General features: G+C 36.9%; 1 protein-coding gene across 1 annotated transcript in view; it reads left to right on the plus strand.

Moving 5' to 3' along the window:
* LOC135204782 (calmodulin-lysine N-methyltransferase-like) overlaps positions 1-13,943 on the plus strand; it is a 36,119-nt gene extending 22,176 nt beyond the window's left edge. Inside the window, exons 7-8 of the mRNA XM_064234960.1 lie at positions 512-704; positions 1,339-13,943. Of these exons, the coding sequence (XP_064091030.1) occupies positions 512-704; positions 1,339-1,425 (280 nt within the window). The 3' untranslated portion in view covers positions 1,426-13,943. The remainder of the gene's footprint in view (positions 1-511; positions 705-1,338) is intronic.
* The last annotated feature ends 268 nt before the right edge of the window (positions 13,944-14,211 follow it).

The raw sequence follows: 14,211 nt of genomic DNA on the forward strand, positions 1-14,211 counted from the left end.
TCTGTGCACCTCACGCGGTATACTGTAGGCATCACTGAAGGTTCTTTGCAGCGTCCCTTTGGCCCCTGGTTGCCACAACCCCTTTTGTTCCTAACCCTGTTACCTGCTGCTCTAATTTTTCCTCCTGTAACGCTGTTGAAACCTTGCTGCTGTAATTTTTCCTCCTGTAACGCTGTTAAAACCTTGCTGCTCTCATTTTTCCTCCTGTAACGCTGTTAAAACCTTGCTGCTCTAATTTTTCCTCCTGTAACGCTGTTAAAACCTTGCTGCTCTCATTTTTCCTCCTGTAACGCTGTTAAAACCTTGCTGCTCTCATTTTTCCTCCTGTAACGCTGTTAAAACCTTGCTGCTCTCATTTTTCCTCCTGTAACGCTGTTAAAACCTTGCTGCTCTAATTTCCCCGTCCAGCACTGAATAACCTCATCACAGCTCTGAGCAAACTTGGCCTTTGGCCAGAATTTCATATTCCATTCGATGCCTACATCAGTAATCTCACTTTTCAAACTTCCAGTTTGTTTTTTGACGAGGGAAGAGAGAGCCTCCTGTGTAGCCTTCTTGCCGTGCTACGCCCCGGTGGCACGGCAATCGTTGTCGCTCCCGCCCGCTCCGGAACCTTCCAGCTGTTTGCCGCCATGTGCCGCCCACACTTTCTTGTTGCCGTTTTAGAAAAGTATGACTGCGTGATTGAACAGTACATTCGAAAAGTAAGTAATGGAGTGAAATGACGTATACACAGGCAGTCCCCGGCTATTGGCTGAGTGCTGATGAGCAAAAACCGCCCTTAACCGAAACTTGGCGATTTATGGCGCCAAGTTTCTCTGTTAGGGATAACCAAAACTTGACCTTTTTTGGAACCATAAATTGTTGATTTTATGCCACCAGACAAGCGCCACGAAACCGGATCGCCATTAACCGAGATCACCAATAACCGGGAACTGCCTGTAATCTGATTTATTTTGAAAGTTATTTTTTTGTAAACTTCCTGTCATTTCTGTCATGGTTAGCAACTAAGAAGTGGATATTCTTCTCTGCAGTATAGTATAATTCTCCAGAATGATTGGTTATCATAACCAAGATTCTTTGGATGCAGCGACTGATCTTTTTTGTCCAGGGCTGCAATAAAAAACCTTAATCTGAGATGTATTTTTTAAAGGTACTTTTGCTCTTGAATTGATGTAAGTTCATTCATGCTTATCTCCTACTTTATTTATGCTGTTGATGTTATTTTTTTTCAGTGTACTGTAATTTCTACAAAGTGAGTATTGCAATGGTAATAAGTTGAGGAAAACTGAGAAGAATTTTGCTTGTTCTTAATACAAACATTTTTGGATCTTTCAGAGTGCTATGGAGTCCCACTACAATGAAAACCTGCACCTGCCTTTGGTCATGATTCTCACAAAACTAAGTGATTCTTACCCAGTATAAATGTAGTTTTGATAGAAAACGCTGTTGGTCTGTTTCCACAGAGATGAACAGTTTCACTCTGCTTCAGAAGTTACTGATTTAGTCGTATATATTTTTTCAACTGCGGAAATGAATCGGAACTGTTTATCCCTGTGCGACAGATATTTTAACTGACAATACTTAGTACTGTTCATGCGCAGTACTGTCTTAGGGGTACACTAGTTATGTTTTAGGTTTTAAGTGTTGATGTATAAACTTCATGTTTTCCGAAAGACAAAATGTATCGTCTCATTCCTCTCGATGAAGTGGTTTTTTGCTCATTATAAGTCGTATTACCAAGTTAGACTCGGTGAAACTGACGGAACAGTCTGAAAGTCTTGCTTGAGATTAAATTTGTAACCTCTCAGTATTCAGATCTCTTGTAGATTGTAGTATGTGCTAATTTATTTTACCCACACGATCTTTCGTAGTGATTGCCGTTCGCACTCATGCAGTGAGTATGCAATGAATTTAAGGATTTTAACAAATATTTTAATCTTGTTGTAACAGAGTCTTTTGGGTAGTTACAATTCATGCCTTTTTTTTCATTCAGGTTGTCAGTTGATAATTACCACGTATGAACATCATTGTGTATAACTTTTGTTACAGTGCCTTTTCTTTATCATCTTGTTGAGCTGCTTCTGTTTCGGACATTCAGGAATGTGTGTTGTAAGAGCTATACTGTTGTTTAGTTCTCAGGTAGATTTTAAACGCTTAGAAAATTATAGCAACAATCGTTATGCATCAAACCTTGGCGGGCCTATGAAAGGTGCTCATTCTCAAATTTCATTTGGCCTGCAAACCTCCATTGGTATATTCAGCAGGAACTAGGCATTTTACCATTTATAATGATATCGGAGATCTCCAGTTTTTTTCTGTCTTTGGTTGGTGTACCTTTATTACGAAGGTTATCGACGAAATGATCCGTACAAAGGCTGTCCTTGACTTGTAGAACTCGTCCAGTTATGTCTCATCTGTGCCAGGACTGAAATGATTTCTGAGAGCTATGATTAAGAAGAAGATGCTATCACCTATCAGTTGTAATATACTAAGTGTATGCAGCACAAACATAATAAGAACATACATCTCCAGTGATTTGTTGTCCTATTAAAGGCTGTAAGAATGATGTCTGTTGAGGTATTAGACACTCTCTGGGACAACATTGGAAACAACGTTTCTAGCAAATGATGTCTGGATTGCGATTCCAAAGGCAACAGTGATTTTACCAATTGTCACAATGGGTTTGAGCAGTTTGAAGTAGTATTTGGATGGAAGAGGTGTCTGTTGTGGGTGCAACAGAAACAAAAGGTAGTTTCTAATGAGAATGCAACAAGATTAAGTTAGGGATCCATGGCCTGGCTTCTAAGGGGGGGGGGGTGAAAGCTCCCTCTGGTGATTGATAGCATTAAACAATAATTCAACTAGTATCCATTACATTCGACACAGAATGTTATTCGTTCAGTGTGTTTGGGATGATTGATGGCTGTTTGTCTCACACATTTGTGTGCTCAAATATAGGCTGTTAGTACTATGTATATACTTTCTTGCTAAACGCTCAAAACATATTGTTTCATCATATTGATTCTTAACCAAAGTCCGTAATGTCCCCAAACACATACTCCTCTAAATCCTGTAGACAAAAGAAAAGCAGAGCCGGGATGGACTATTTAAGCATGTGCCATGAATCCATTGGTAGGAACCAACAGTTTTCCACATAGTATTTAACATTTTGTGATGTTAAGACAGATCTGCAAGGTTTTGCCCAGTTCTTGGCATGGCAAAGTTTCAAATCAAGTCTTTGGTTTTCATAGCTAATTTTTTCACTAATTTATTTGTCTTCATCTTAGTCCATTGTACATAATTATCATTTTAAGTTACTTTTTCCATTTTTAATTACTATTGAACAATGTTATAGATTTGTCGCTACTTTTGTTTAAATGTCACTGCCTTATGATAGCAATGTTTTGTGAGCTTTGTCTTGTTCCTGAATAATATTATTATTATCATTAAGTATTTTGTAAGTTGTTATTAAGTATTTTGTAAGTTGTGCTTGTGCTTTATGTCCTTATGTTCATTGTCTTTGGAAGTGTGCCTCTGGAAAAGTGTCAGGGTCTTTGTGGGAGAGTCTGCTGTCTTTATGTCCCCGCTGGAGACAGGCCTTCACGTGCTGTGTAGCACCTCTACTCAAATATGCTACGAGAACTCACTGAGTCTTCAAGGGCCTCCTGCTTCCATCAGACTCCTGCAAAGAAGTCATGGGCCTTCAAATTTCTTACTTCCCTTGTAGATATCTATTTGTACAGGCAGTTCCCGGCTTACAACGGGTTCGGCTTACGACGTTCCAAGGTTACAACGCTTATCAATTATACTCGTCAGAAATTATTTCCAGGCTCACGACGCATGTTGCAGGGTTACGCTGCTTGCGCAGCCCATCTGACGGAAGACATATGACCCAAAAATGCAAAATAATCAATATTTGATGGGTTTTTTTAATGAAAAATGCAGTAAAGCTGCAGTTTGCATAGTTGTCAGTACAGCCAAAGCATTAAAAGTAAGGTTTTCTTGGGTTTTTGACGATTTTCCGACTTACGACAATTTTCGGCTTACGACACATCTCAAGAACAGAACCCCGTCATAAGCCGGGAACTGCCTGAACTCATTTCGTGTGAGGCTTTTATGATGGAATAGTTTATATTTTTACAGCATAAAGCACTGTTTCTTAATTGGAGTCAGGTGATGTGAGCTGTAAGAAAATGTGCGTATGCGGGATACTGTGGACCGCGAAAGCTAAATATGATTAAGGTGTTGGTATGGAAATGTGTCGTATGCAATACAAATTGATCTGTCTTCTAGAATTACTGATGACAGAGCACTGATGAAAGGCAGCTTCCCATTGAATTATGCAACTTATTCTGCAATCTTTGCAGTAGTCAGAAATTAATTTCAAAGTAATTTACATTTCCATGGAATGAAAATGTGATGTTCCGAAAGACAAAGAAATCCGTTTGAAGTTTGCTTCTCAGCGCAGCTAAGTTGGTGCTATAGTCAGCTCAGGGACTAGGCTTTGTAGTCACGATAATTAAAACTATCAGCAGTGATTTGATTGAAAGATTAGGTAAAAATAGTTAGAAATTTCTCTGACATACTGAAGATTGTCCAGAAATGTTGAATTTGATTATAAGGCAGCTGTAAAGGACTGTAAAAGAATGAAAGTTTATGCTGCATTTCTTAATGTGCCAGATGGCTTGGATACTGTAGCTCTTCTAGTAAGGAGGTCTGGATCCTGGTGGCAACAGTCAGTGATACAGAGCCATTTTTAGGATCTGTTAAATCATCTTGCTCATAGTATTTGATGATTTAAGTCTGTTACCAGTTGTTTCATGTATGCAAAATGTAAACCCCTGCTTTCCTGCAGTTGAAGTGCTTTTTTTATTGGAGTATAGTGGGTGGTATGGTTTGTCTGCCTTTTGAATATTACAGCACTTCATCATGAGAAAATCATTCTTACTGTTGCAATGTCATAGATCTTTCCTTGTCATCAGTAGGAATTGTTTTTTTATCCAGATATATTTCTCATGACAGACGTGAGGAGAAAGTTGTGGTGGAAGTTCATGTTACTTTTGTGGTAAAGAGTTATTTGTAACTTTAGTAAAAACTTGACAGTTGATTTTAAAAAGGGCTCTACTGGAATTCAGGAGTCAGCAAGCAAGTCTCGTTTGATGAGAGATATTAGAACAACTTTGAACCTCTTTACATTTTATGCAATTGGTTGAGAAAGTAGCCCGTTGATTGTTTCAATATTGAGTTGTCAAGGACTTATGCTAGCCTGAAAAAGACTGTAATTAGCCATGCTTTGGGATCATTTCATCTTTGAAGTCAGCGCTATAACTTTACTGAGTGAACCTCATTGTTTTATTAGTGCTGTGTCTCCTGAAAGTTTATGCAAAACCTTTACCCTGCTCATCCTGTGGCGCAGACTTGCTGTGCAATGTTCTCCTAAGCTCAGGTGAGAGTGTGGAGTCTTCTGCTTGTCTAGATCAGCTTGGTTTTTCAAAAAGAACCAGAGATTCTTATATATAAATAAAATTGTACAGTATTGTGCCTGTTTTCCTTCAGTGATGCAGTTTTCCATTTGTGTTCATAAACAGTCGCTGCGTAGTGAGGTTGGATGGAAAATAGCTCAGGCTAACAAGTAATCTCTGCAGTTTTCTTTAGAGCAAAGTGCCTTTAAGTAAACGCAAGTCGAAGGTTATCAGACTTATAATACGTTATTTGAAAAGTAGCTAATGCTTATGTAGATGTTAGATCACCGGTGCCTATTTCATTGTATTACTTGGAGGGTAAAGAAGTACCGTATTCATAGACAATGAAGATGAGCCTCCATTTTGGCTTCAGTTTCTATAAACAAAGTTACTTTCAAGATAGTTGTCAGTAATTCCCAGATTTGCTTAATCTTGATGCTGTATTGTAGATTAGTAGTTCTAACCAGCTGACACTTGTTGAATTATGGCACTGCATACTGCGTGTTTCTACGCTACTATTATTTGCAAAGTCCTTGTCAGTGGGACACCAAAGTTGTTTTATAGCATTTAGTCTATTTGTAACTATGTGATATTTAATCTTTTAATTTTATGAGTTGATCCTATTGTTTTATTTTTCTTTCAAGTACTATATTTCTTGATATATCGATTTATTTTAGTCATAGTGGAATATAAATACTCAGGATTTCCTAGCGTAATGTGCTATCGCAAAATCGTAGCTGTGACAGCCAACTGATTTTTGTAGTAAGAGTATATTAAAATTTGCCTTAACCGCGGTAGTAGTGGAATTTTTGCACATCACGAGTGAATATTGAATACTATTATCCTTACTTTTCATTCTCGATACTGTGACAGTATTTCTCTTAGGAAGCTGCTGAGCTTCATAAGTTTAACTTATTAAACCCTCGTCAGAGGACTGAGGCGATACATACTAAAAGTCCCATGATACTCTGTTGTTACCTTATGAATGTTGAGGAACTGTACACTGTAATTTTTTTTCTCTCCAATTCTTTCTCCATTGTTACCTTTGCCACATTTGTATAAAGTGTTGTGGTTATGCTCTGTGAGTCCACCCTGATACTCTACTAGGCTCTCACAAGAGCTGTAGACAATGCTCACTTTGTTTTCCAGTTCCTGAGAAAAAGACAGTAGTGGTACGTTCTTTGTAGGTTGTAGTAGAAGGGTGTATAGAGATGGTGTTACGAGATGTATAGCTAAAGTGCACCTTATCAGTGGCCATATATATTGAAACGTTGCTTCATATTTCGTGTTCAGTCTTGTACTTACGTTACTTAAAGACAATAAGCAGAATTTATTGGCTGTCATTCTGAAATGCTCTGAATTTTGCTTTTGCAAAAGGGTTTACATATTTACTTGCGTCTCTTAATTTGACTCGTGGACTTCGTTAACGGGATTTCTTGAAGTTAGCTTATAGTGTGTGGCTTGAAGAAGGTCATTTAAAGTTTACTGCGCCTCCTTTATATAAGGAGTGCCGAAATTGGCATTTGTGAATATTTATTAGTAAAGATATTTTTCTGTTTACCATTACTCATCTAGCGCAGACTAAAGGTTTATTCTTAATTACGCCACCACTTAATCGTTATATTTTCCTCGTCCAGAGGTTTTATAAGCAAAGATGGAATCAGGATAGTGCGTGCCAGCGAGTTTTAGAGGTGGTAAACCTGTTTCTATTGTCATCTTAGTTATTATAAGTATGGGAACTATCACATCGTGGGCTTAACTTTGAGGTTCTGAAATTATCACATCATGGACTTAGCCTCGTGGTTCCAAAATGGCAGTTATTTTGTGCGCTAGTTTCTAGGTTGAATTCCCACTGCTCCAAATATGTCAGAGAACGAAACTAAGTAAATCTGTAACCCTTTGATAAAACCGTAACTTTGCTGTAGAACGTAAAACAGTGGACCCCCCATATTCGTGTTCTTCGGATTCGCGGACTCACACATTCGTTGATTTCCCTCTGGGACATTTCCCCTCATTATTCACGGAAAATTCGCCTGTTTGCTGTATTTTTTATGAGAAATTTCCACAAATTCCTTTTTTTTTCTTTTATCAATTTCATTGTAAAATACACTTTTTGTGATAAAACTATTAAAAAAATCCAGGTATTAGAATTTTTAGTGGGTTTTTCTTGAGTTTTAACTAACAAAATAAAAGTTTGAGCATTTTTATAGGGGATCCAACTATTCGTGGGTTCTAACTATTCACCCGGGGGGTCTGATACGCATCCCCCCGAATACGGAGGGACCACTGTGCATACTCAAAGTAAAAAGACATAAAGAGGGCTGTGAAGGAATGTGTAAGACTATTCTAGTCAGTTCGTTGACCTTTGAAAATGGCATTTCAGAAGCTGAATGATGTTTTCGTTAAGAGTCATTGCCGGAGCCTGATCCAGTCGTTATACTTATAGAAGTTGTCTGAGATGGATTCGGTCAACTTTATATTGCTTTGTTTTTATATGCATTGCCTTGCATACAGAATGAAAGTGAGTTTTCTTTTGTTGTGTAAAGAACTGACTTGTTATTTTGTTGTTTAAAGCAGACTAAAAAAGATGTACGTCTCTGATATAGTACTGTACTATTTAATACTATTTATTTTTTCAACTGAATAAGAATGTAGTTCTTCACTGCAATTTTTCATGTAAATTCAATTTAATTGTGGCTGTATTATTTGTAAATTTCAATTGATCATTTTCAGAGGTAATATTCTGTTGCTGAAAACAAACAACTTGATTTACTCACTGTAAATGTAATTTGGTACAACAAAGCTGTGAAATTTCTATTTTCACATTAGTGATGCTTCATTGCAACTAGCAAGAGCCTCTCTCATGGCTGAGCTTAGGCCTAATTCAGCACTGATATTCATAAGTCTTGAGTAATATTTCTCAAGTAAGTGGAGATGTTCGGTGTTATGAGGTATAGATATGAATCGTTTAAATAATATGTTAGGTTTCTGTTGAGACATTCAAATATTTTATGTAGGTTGATTAGAAGTAAGAGTGTACGTTTGCACGTAAAGCTAGTCATTTATTGTCAAGCGTTTTAACCAGACCACCAAATCAGGTTTTGACTCTCACAGTGCTGGTCAAGGGGTTCATCGTTTTGAAAAATCAGCCTTAAAATGTTGTGAGTTCAGAGGGGAAGGAGGAACAGAAATTAGAGAGAGAGGAAATTGAAGGAGTTTGGTATAGGCTCGAGAGGACGGTCGAGGTGTCGAAGTTCAAAAGACTATTTTTGGCTCAAGAAAGGCTTAGCAAGGAATCTCTGCAGTGATTATGCAAGGCTTAGGAATTACATACAGTTGATCGCCACTATTCGCGGACTTACTGACCAGCAGAGTTTTCTGTGGAACATAAGTACACATCATTTCGTGTCTACTGACTTTTGAAGATATACTTGAATCTGTTCAGGTTTGGTATTTCTAGTGTTAAGTTGATCAGTATTTATTAGGTTAGGTAAGGCCTCAGGTTCGAGTAGTAAGTTAATCTAAATATTATTATTATTTTAAAGGATAAGTTGTGAGTTTCATCTTCCATCAGTGGTCTGGTTAAACTTCTTTTTAACATTCTTCTAAGCAGAAGAATCAGTAGTCATATTCATTGATGGTGAATCTTCCCTGCAGTTGAAGATTGCCTGCATCTTTGCGCCAGTTGGCGAGGAGATGTAAGCCATCTTCAAGAGTAGGGAGATATCTAGATTTGATTATAAAAATGTATATGGTTGTATTGAGAAGGCTGATGATTAAGTTTGTGTATTTTGTAATGAAAGATGTGTTCCACATACCATGCGTTTGGAGCCAGGATTGAACATATCCTATGTCAGTATTCATTATTAGAACTCTGATTTTGGAAAAACATTATAATTCACTTATTTGAACTGTATGTTGACCATTGAGCTCAAGAAGTATGTCCAACCTGTTTAAGTTTAAAGGTTTGCAGTTATGAAATGAAAATTTTGACGAACTAACGAGTCATCTACAGTCTGTAACTTATGCTATAATGCCAGGTGACCATTACCTTCTTAAAATGAGTGAGGCAGTCATTAGCTATGGAGGAGATCTTTCCCCTGATCCTGGAGAGTGCCTTATCCACAGTACTTGCACCTTTAGTTATTTATTGTTCAGTAGTGTTTAGATGGCAGGAACTGAACTTCAGGCTTGAATGACAACTTATCGAAAACATTTACAGTCCCTGTACTGATTTGCCCCAATGGCAGAGAATCACGCGGTCGCTTCTTCGTACACAAGAGTTTTCTGACGGTGCCAGAAGTGGATGAGATTATGTAGACCCGGTCGTAGAATTTGCACGTCTCAATGCTTCCCATACTAGAATCTCCAGCACATTTTTGCTTTGTTTGCAAAGATAGACTGCCCTCTCACCAAGGTCAGTGCATTTTAAGTTAGAATTTCTGTTAATTTTTGTTTGTTGGTAACAAAACCACATGTTTAAGTGGAAGTTCCCACTTCCTAGCCTTTCTGATAAGTACAATACACACTTCTGGTCCAAATATAGATGCTGAAAGTGTGTACGCCACAGGTGACACGAGGGGCTACCTCGTGCAAAGGAGGTTCCTCCTACTATTAAACTTTATGTTGTTATGTTAAAGGAGGTAATTGTGGCTTTGATAATCGACTCCTTTCGGTTGTTGAGGTGTTAGTACAAGCAGAGGCTTTTATTTCTTGAAGCTAAAGATAATTGTAAATGTTTTTGTTAACTTGGCTGTCTATGCAGTTTTATGTATTTCATGTGCTGTATTCTTTGTAAAATTGGTACTGTATTATTTTTTTTTGTGAAGGGATAATTGCAGTAAGTTTTCCCCATTAGAGTGAGATAACGAACATCTTCTGTTATAGTAATTGTTCATGAACATGGTCACTGCTTGAATAGTTACCAGTACATATACTCGTATTTGGTATAAGAAATTCTCCTCTTAAAGGGACGGATGTATCAACATTAGAAAAGTTCATTGAGTCAAAACTTTAGTAGGTCTTAATTTTCAGCGTCCCTCTGATTATCATGAGTCAAATGAAAGTTTTTTTTCTGTGTTCTGCAGTAGAATAAATTTGAATTTATTTGAACCATCCACTTAGTAAGTCATAATTTCCAGCGTCCCTCTGATTATCGTGAGTCAAATGAAAGTTTTTTTTTTTCTGTGTTTTACAGATACTCGCCAGTAATCTCTTTTCTTTAACTTTAACAAAATGGGCTCTTTGTTAGACTAGATTCCTCCATTAGTTACATTATAATAACACTTTAATAAAACTTTGAAACCTGAATTGATAAATATAAATTAATTAAGAGGTTATGGTCACAAGTATGATTAGCATAATTAACATGCAGGGAATTATACTGATAATGATTCACAGTACCTAAATGTACCGGGCATTTTTCGAATCTGTTGTGGATTACGGTCAAAACAGAGGTATAGCGCATTACTACTACTTTGAATTTTCAAACCTTGCAGTCTGTTACCACATGACAATAATAGTCCATTTCAAGTAGAGCAAATACGTTATATTTTTGGAGTGTACGACACATAATTTCGACGAATCCAGCGTGCAGGACTGTCTTGAGATGTCGCTGTTTCGAGTCATGCACTTTGCATCTTTCAGGGTCACACCAATGAATGTGATTTATGCTTTTATATATGATTGCTTGTTTCTTGTGTGAAAGCAGATATCACCAGCAACATTTAAAAGGGTCGCTTGAGTGAAAGTACAACTTGATAAACAAAGTTGAATAAGCTTGTGAAAGTTATTCTGATTCAAAGCGCTTGGCAAAGCTGGTGCAGTAAGTTTCCATCTAACTTGGCCTTGATGATGTATTTTAATTGTTTTTGTTATTCTAATGGGTTCTGTAGTTTCACAATTATTATCAGACTACTGTTTTCTTCCTTGAATTGTTCGTTGCTGCTAGAGAAACCCGGCACAGAACAAAGATATTACCAGCTGATGTTGTATATAACATAAGTGCTTTGATGGCCCACGTTACATTTGTGCTTGAAGGCAGTGTTACTTGACATCTTCTGGTGTCCTTGGGAGCCTTTCTGCTTAGCCTTTCAACCAAGGAGCCAATATCGACAGCAAAGATAAGGCGTCATTACACCACATTTAACAGAACAAGCAAGAGTTTCTAATTATACCTAGCCCACCATCATTTAAAACACTGCTTCAAGCTTTGACTCAGTGTCATGTCTCTGACACGTGGTCAGAGATGTGGACTGCTGATGCTAGTGTCATCTCCAGCGTTTACACAGAGTGCAAAGATGATCTCATTCCCCAAAAATGAAGATATCTATCGACATTCAAAGCTCCTTTTTTTTTTTTTTTTTTTTTTTTTTTTTTTTTTTTTTTGTAGGTTAAGAAATCCTCTTTGCTGGGGAATTTTGTGAATGACATTTGAGAAATGTTTGTCATTTTTTTTTTGGAATGTTCTTTTAACTTCTTTAGAAACTGAGTTTTTTTTCTGTTTGAATCTCTAGATGTATGTACAATTTGTCAATGGGTCATTAACAATTTTTTGTCGTGAAATTAAGTGATGACATAGGTTGCTAATGACAAATTGGGAGGTTTTTTGTTTGGTTCTTTTATTTCAAATAAAGTATGATTTAACATGAAATATATGCATTGTAGCCAGAGTGTATAATGAAAAGGACTTCAAAGTACCACTCATCATCCACAGAAGACTTCAGTTATTTGAGAATCAGACTTTGTTCCTGGTTTTTTTTATGTACCTCAGTTTCAGAAGTCTCAATTTACTCGAGGAGCTGTGTTGTCCTTCAGCTTATTGTAAAGTATTTCATGTATCAGAAAAATTATAATAGTTTTGTTGCGTAAGAATCAGTTACCAAGAGAGTTACTTGTAGGTTGGATAAATGTGTTTACAGTATGTACTATTACCAATTATTTATATATGTAGTTTCAATTAAGATTTGGTCTTTATAATACATATAGACAGGTGCTACGAACAACATTTAACGAAAAGTCCCAGTGACTTTGAAGGATTAACAATTAATCTAACTCATCACTCTAATCTATCGTTATTTTAGGGTCTGTTTGATATATTAACACCATTTTAACGTGCTAATGTGCATGGTCTTGCGTGGACAGTATTTAACTGAAATAGACGATAGAGTAGATCCGTACCAGAACTTGTTGACTTGTTGAATCTTTTTTTTTTTTTTCTCTCACCAGTCAGTGGCCGGCTTGAGAATGAGACTGAATGGGTGTCATTGTGAGAGTCGTTTTTTGGCAGGACTGTGAGGAAGATTTATTTATTCGCTGTACTTGGCGAAGATCTCGGCGTAAGATCTCGTGTGCTCTGTGTCGAAGAATGTAAGAGTAATGAAGCCACATGGTCACGATTGGGTGTGCCCTTTATTTAAGTTTCTGAAATAGGACAAAGTGAGGAGATCTCATTATCCATAGTTTTAATTATAGTGTGTGTGAGTGGTTCATGCATAGTATTTTCAAGGCTGTAAAAAGCATATTCGTTTTGGCCTTCAACTACATCCTGAGCTTTTATTTTGGTCTTTATTTCTGCACGGTTGTTGACTTCATCAGCTGTTGACTTCATACTGTATTTCACTTTTAAGAACTGTAAGATTTAGCAAGTATTTGTTCCATTCCCATTGTTGAATTTTGTTACAGTAAATAATGGATGACATAGAGAACATTGAAATGGGTACATTGAAAGGAAGTTGTGATGCATAGTAGTACTCAAATATCTCATGCAGATTTAGGCAGTTTCATATCAAGGTTTAGAATTGAAAAATAAAACAAATGTTTCCACATTTTAAATGTGATGGTTATCAGTATTTGAAGGGATTAAAAGTCCTTTAACCTAAGTTATGTGAGTTTACAATACAACATTGGAGATGGCTGCCTTTTCTGGATAGTAGTTTACAAAGCATTGTTTGAGGTTGGACTTGTTACAGCTGTGTCAGATGCTTCAAGAACTGACTACATTAATGTCAGTTTTACACAATTTAGTATATTAATGTCACTTCTCCACAAGAGAAATGAAAAATAATGATGAGAAGTATAGGATTGTAGTCAAATGTCTTTGTAATCCTTTATCATCACAGTTTGAAAAGTGGATGGAACTCCATTTTGGCAAGAGGTGGAGCTTAATTAGCAAATTAGTTAAGCGTTTGAAGTGGGACTTCAAATGACTGCGATTGTCGAGTTGAATAGCAAAAACTCGCAAAGGATGATCTTGACTTGTGTGCTCACAGAAAGTGGAAGTCTTTTGCTTTCTGTTTTGTCAAGTTGATGTCACGAATGTCAACAATTTTCTTTTTTTAGTTTAGTTGGTTTTTTGAGTTCCTTTTAATTTTGGTTATTATATCTAGAATTTTTCTTTTTCTTTTTTGTTTAGTTTTCCCTGTGCTATTAGTTTTAACTGTAACATAGGAGTAAAAGTAATAAAGTTTGTAAATCAAATGTATTTTTCTCTCATTCCATGGTTTGGGCAAATCTAAATCTGATGTATTGGGTATTCTCTCTTCCTAAAAAGAAGGGTACAAAGAGGGTATAGGCTGTATATGACCTATTCTCCTCTTATCAAGTGCCTTTCTAAACCCTCTGACACTGGATTAAAAGGCGGAACGACCGACTTAAAACCAGGCTAAAATGTCCAAGACTGTTCTGGCTTACAGCGTTACAAGGTTACGACATTTTCTAATATATTCATCAGAAATTATTTCGCAGT

Source organism: Macrobrachium nipponense, chromosome 47, assembly GCF_015104395.2.
Source record: "Macrobrachium nipponense isolate FS-2020 chromosome 47, ASM1510439v2, whole genome shotgun sequence".
In the NCBI taxonomy this organism is placed as follows: domain Eukaryota; kingdom Metazoa; phylum Arthropoda; class Malacostraca; order Decapoda; family Palaemonidae; genus Macrobrachium; species Macrobrachium nipponense.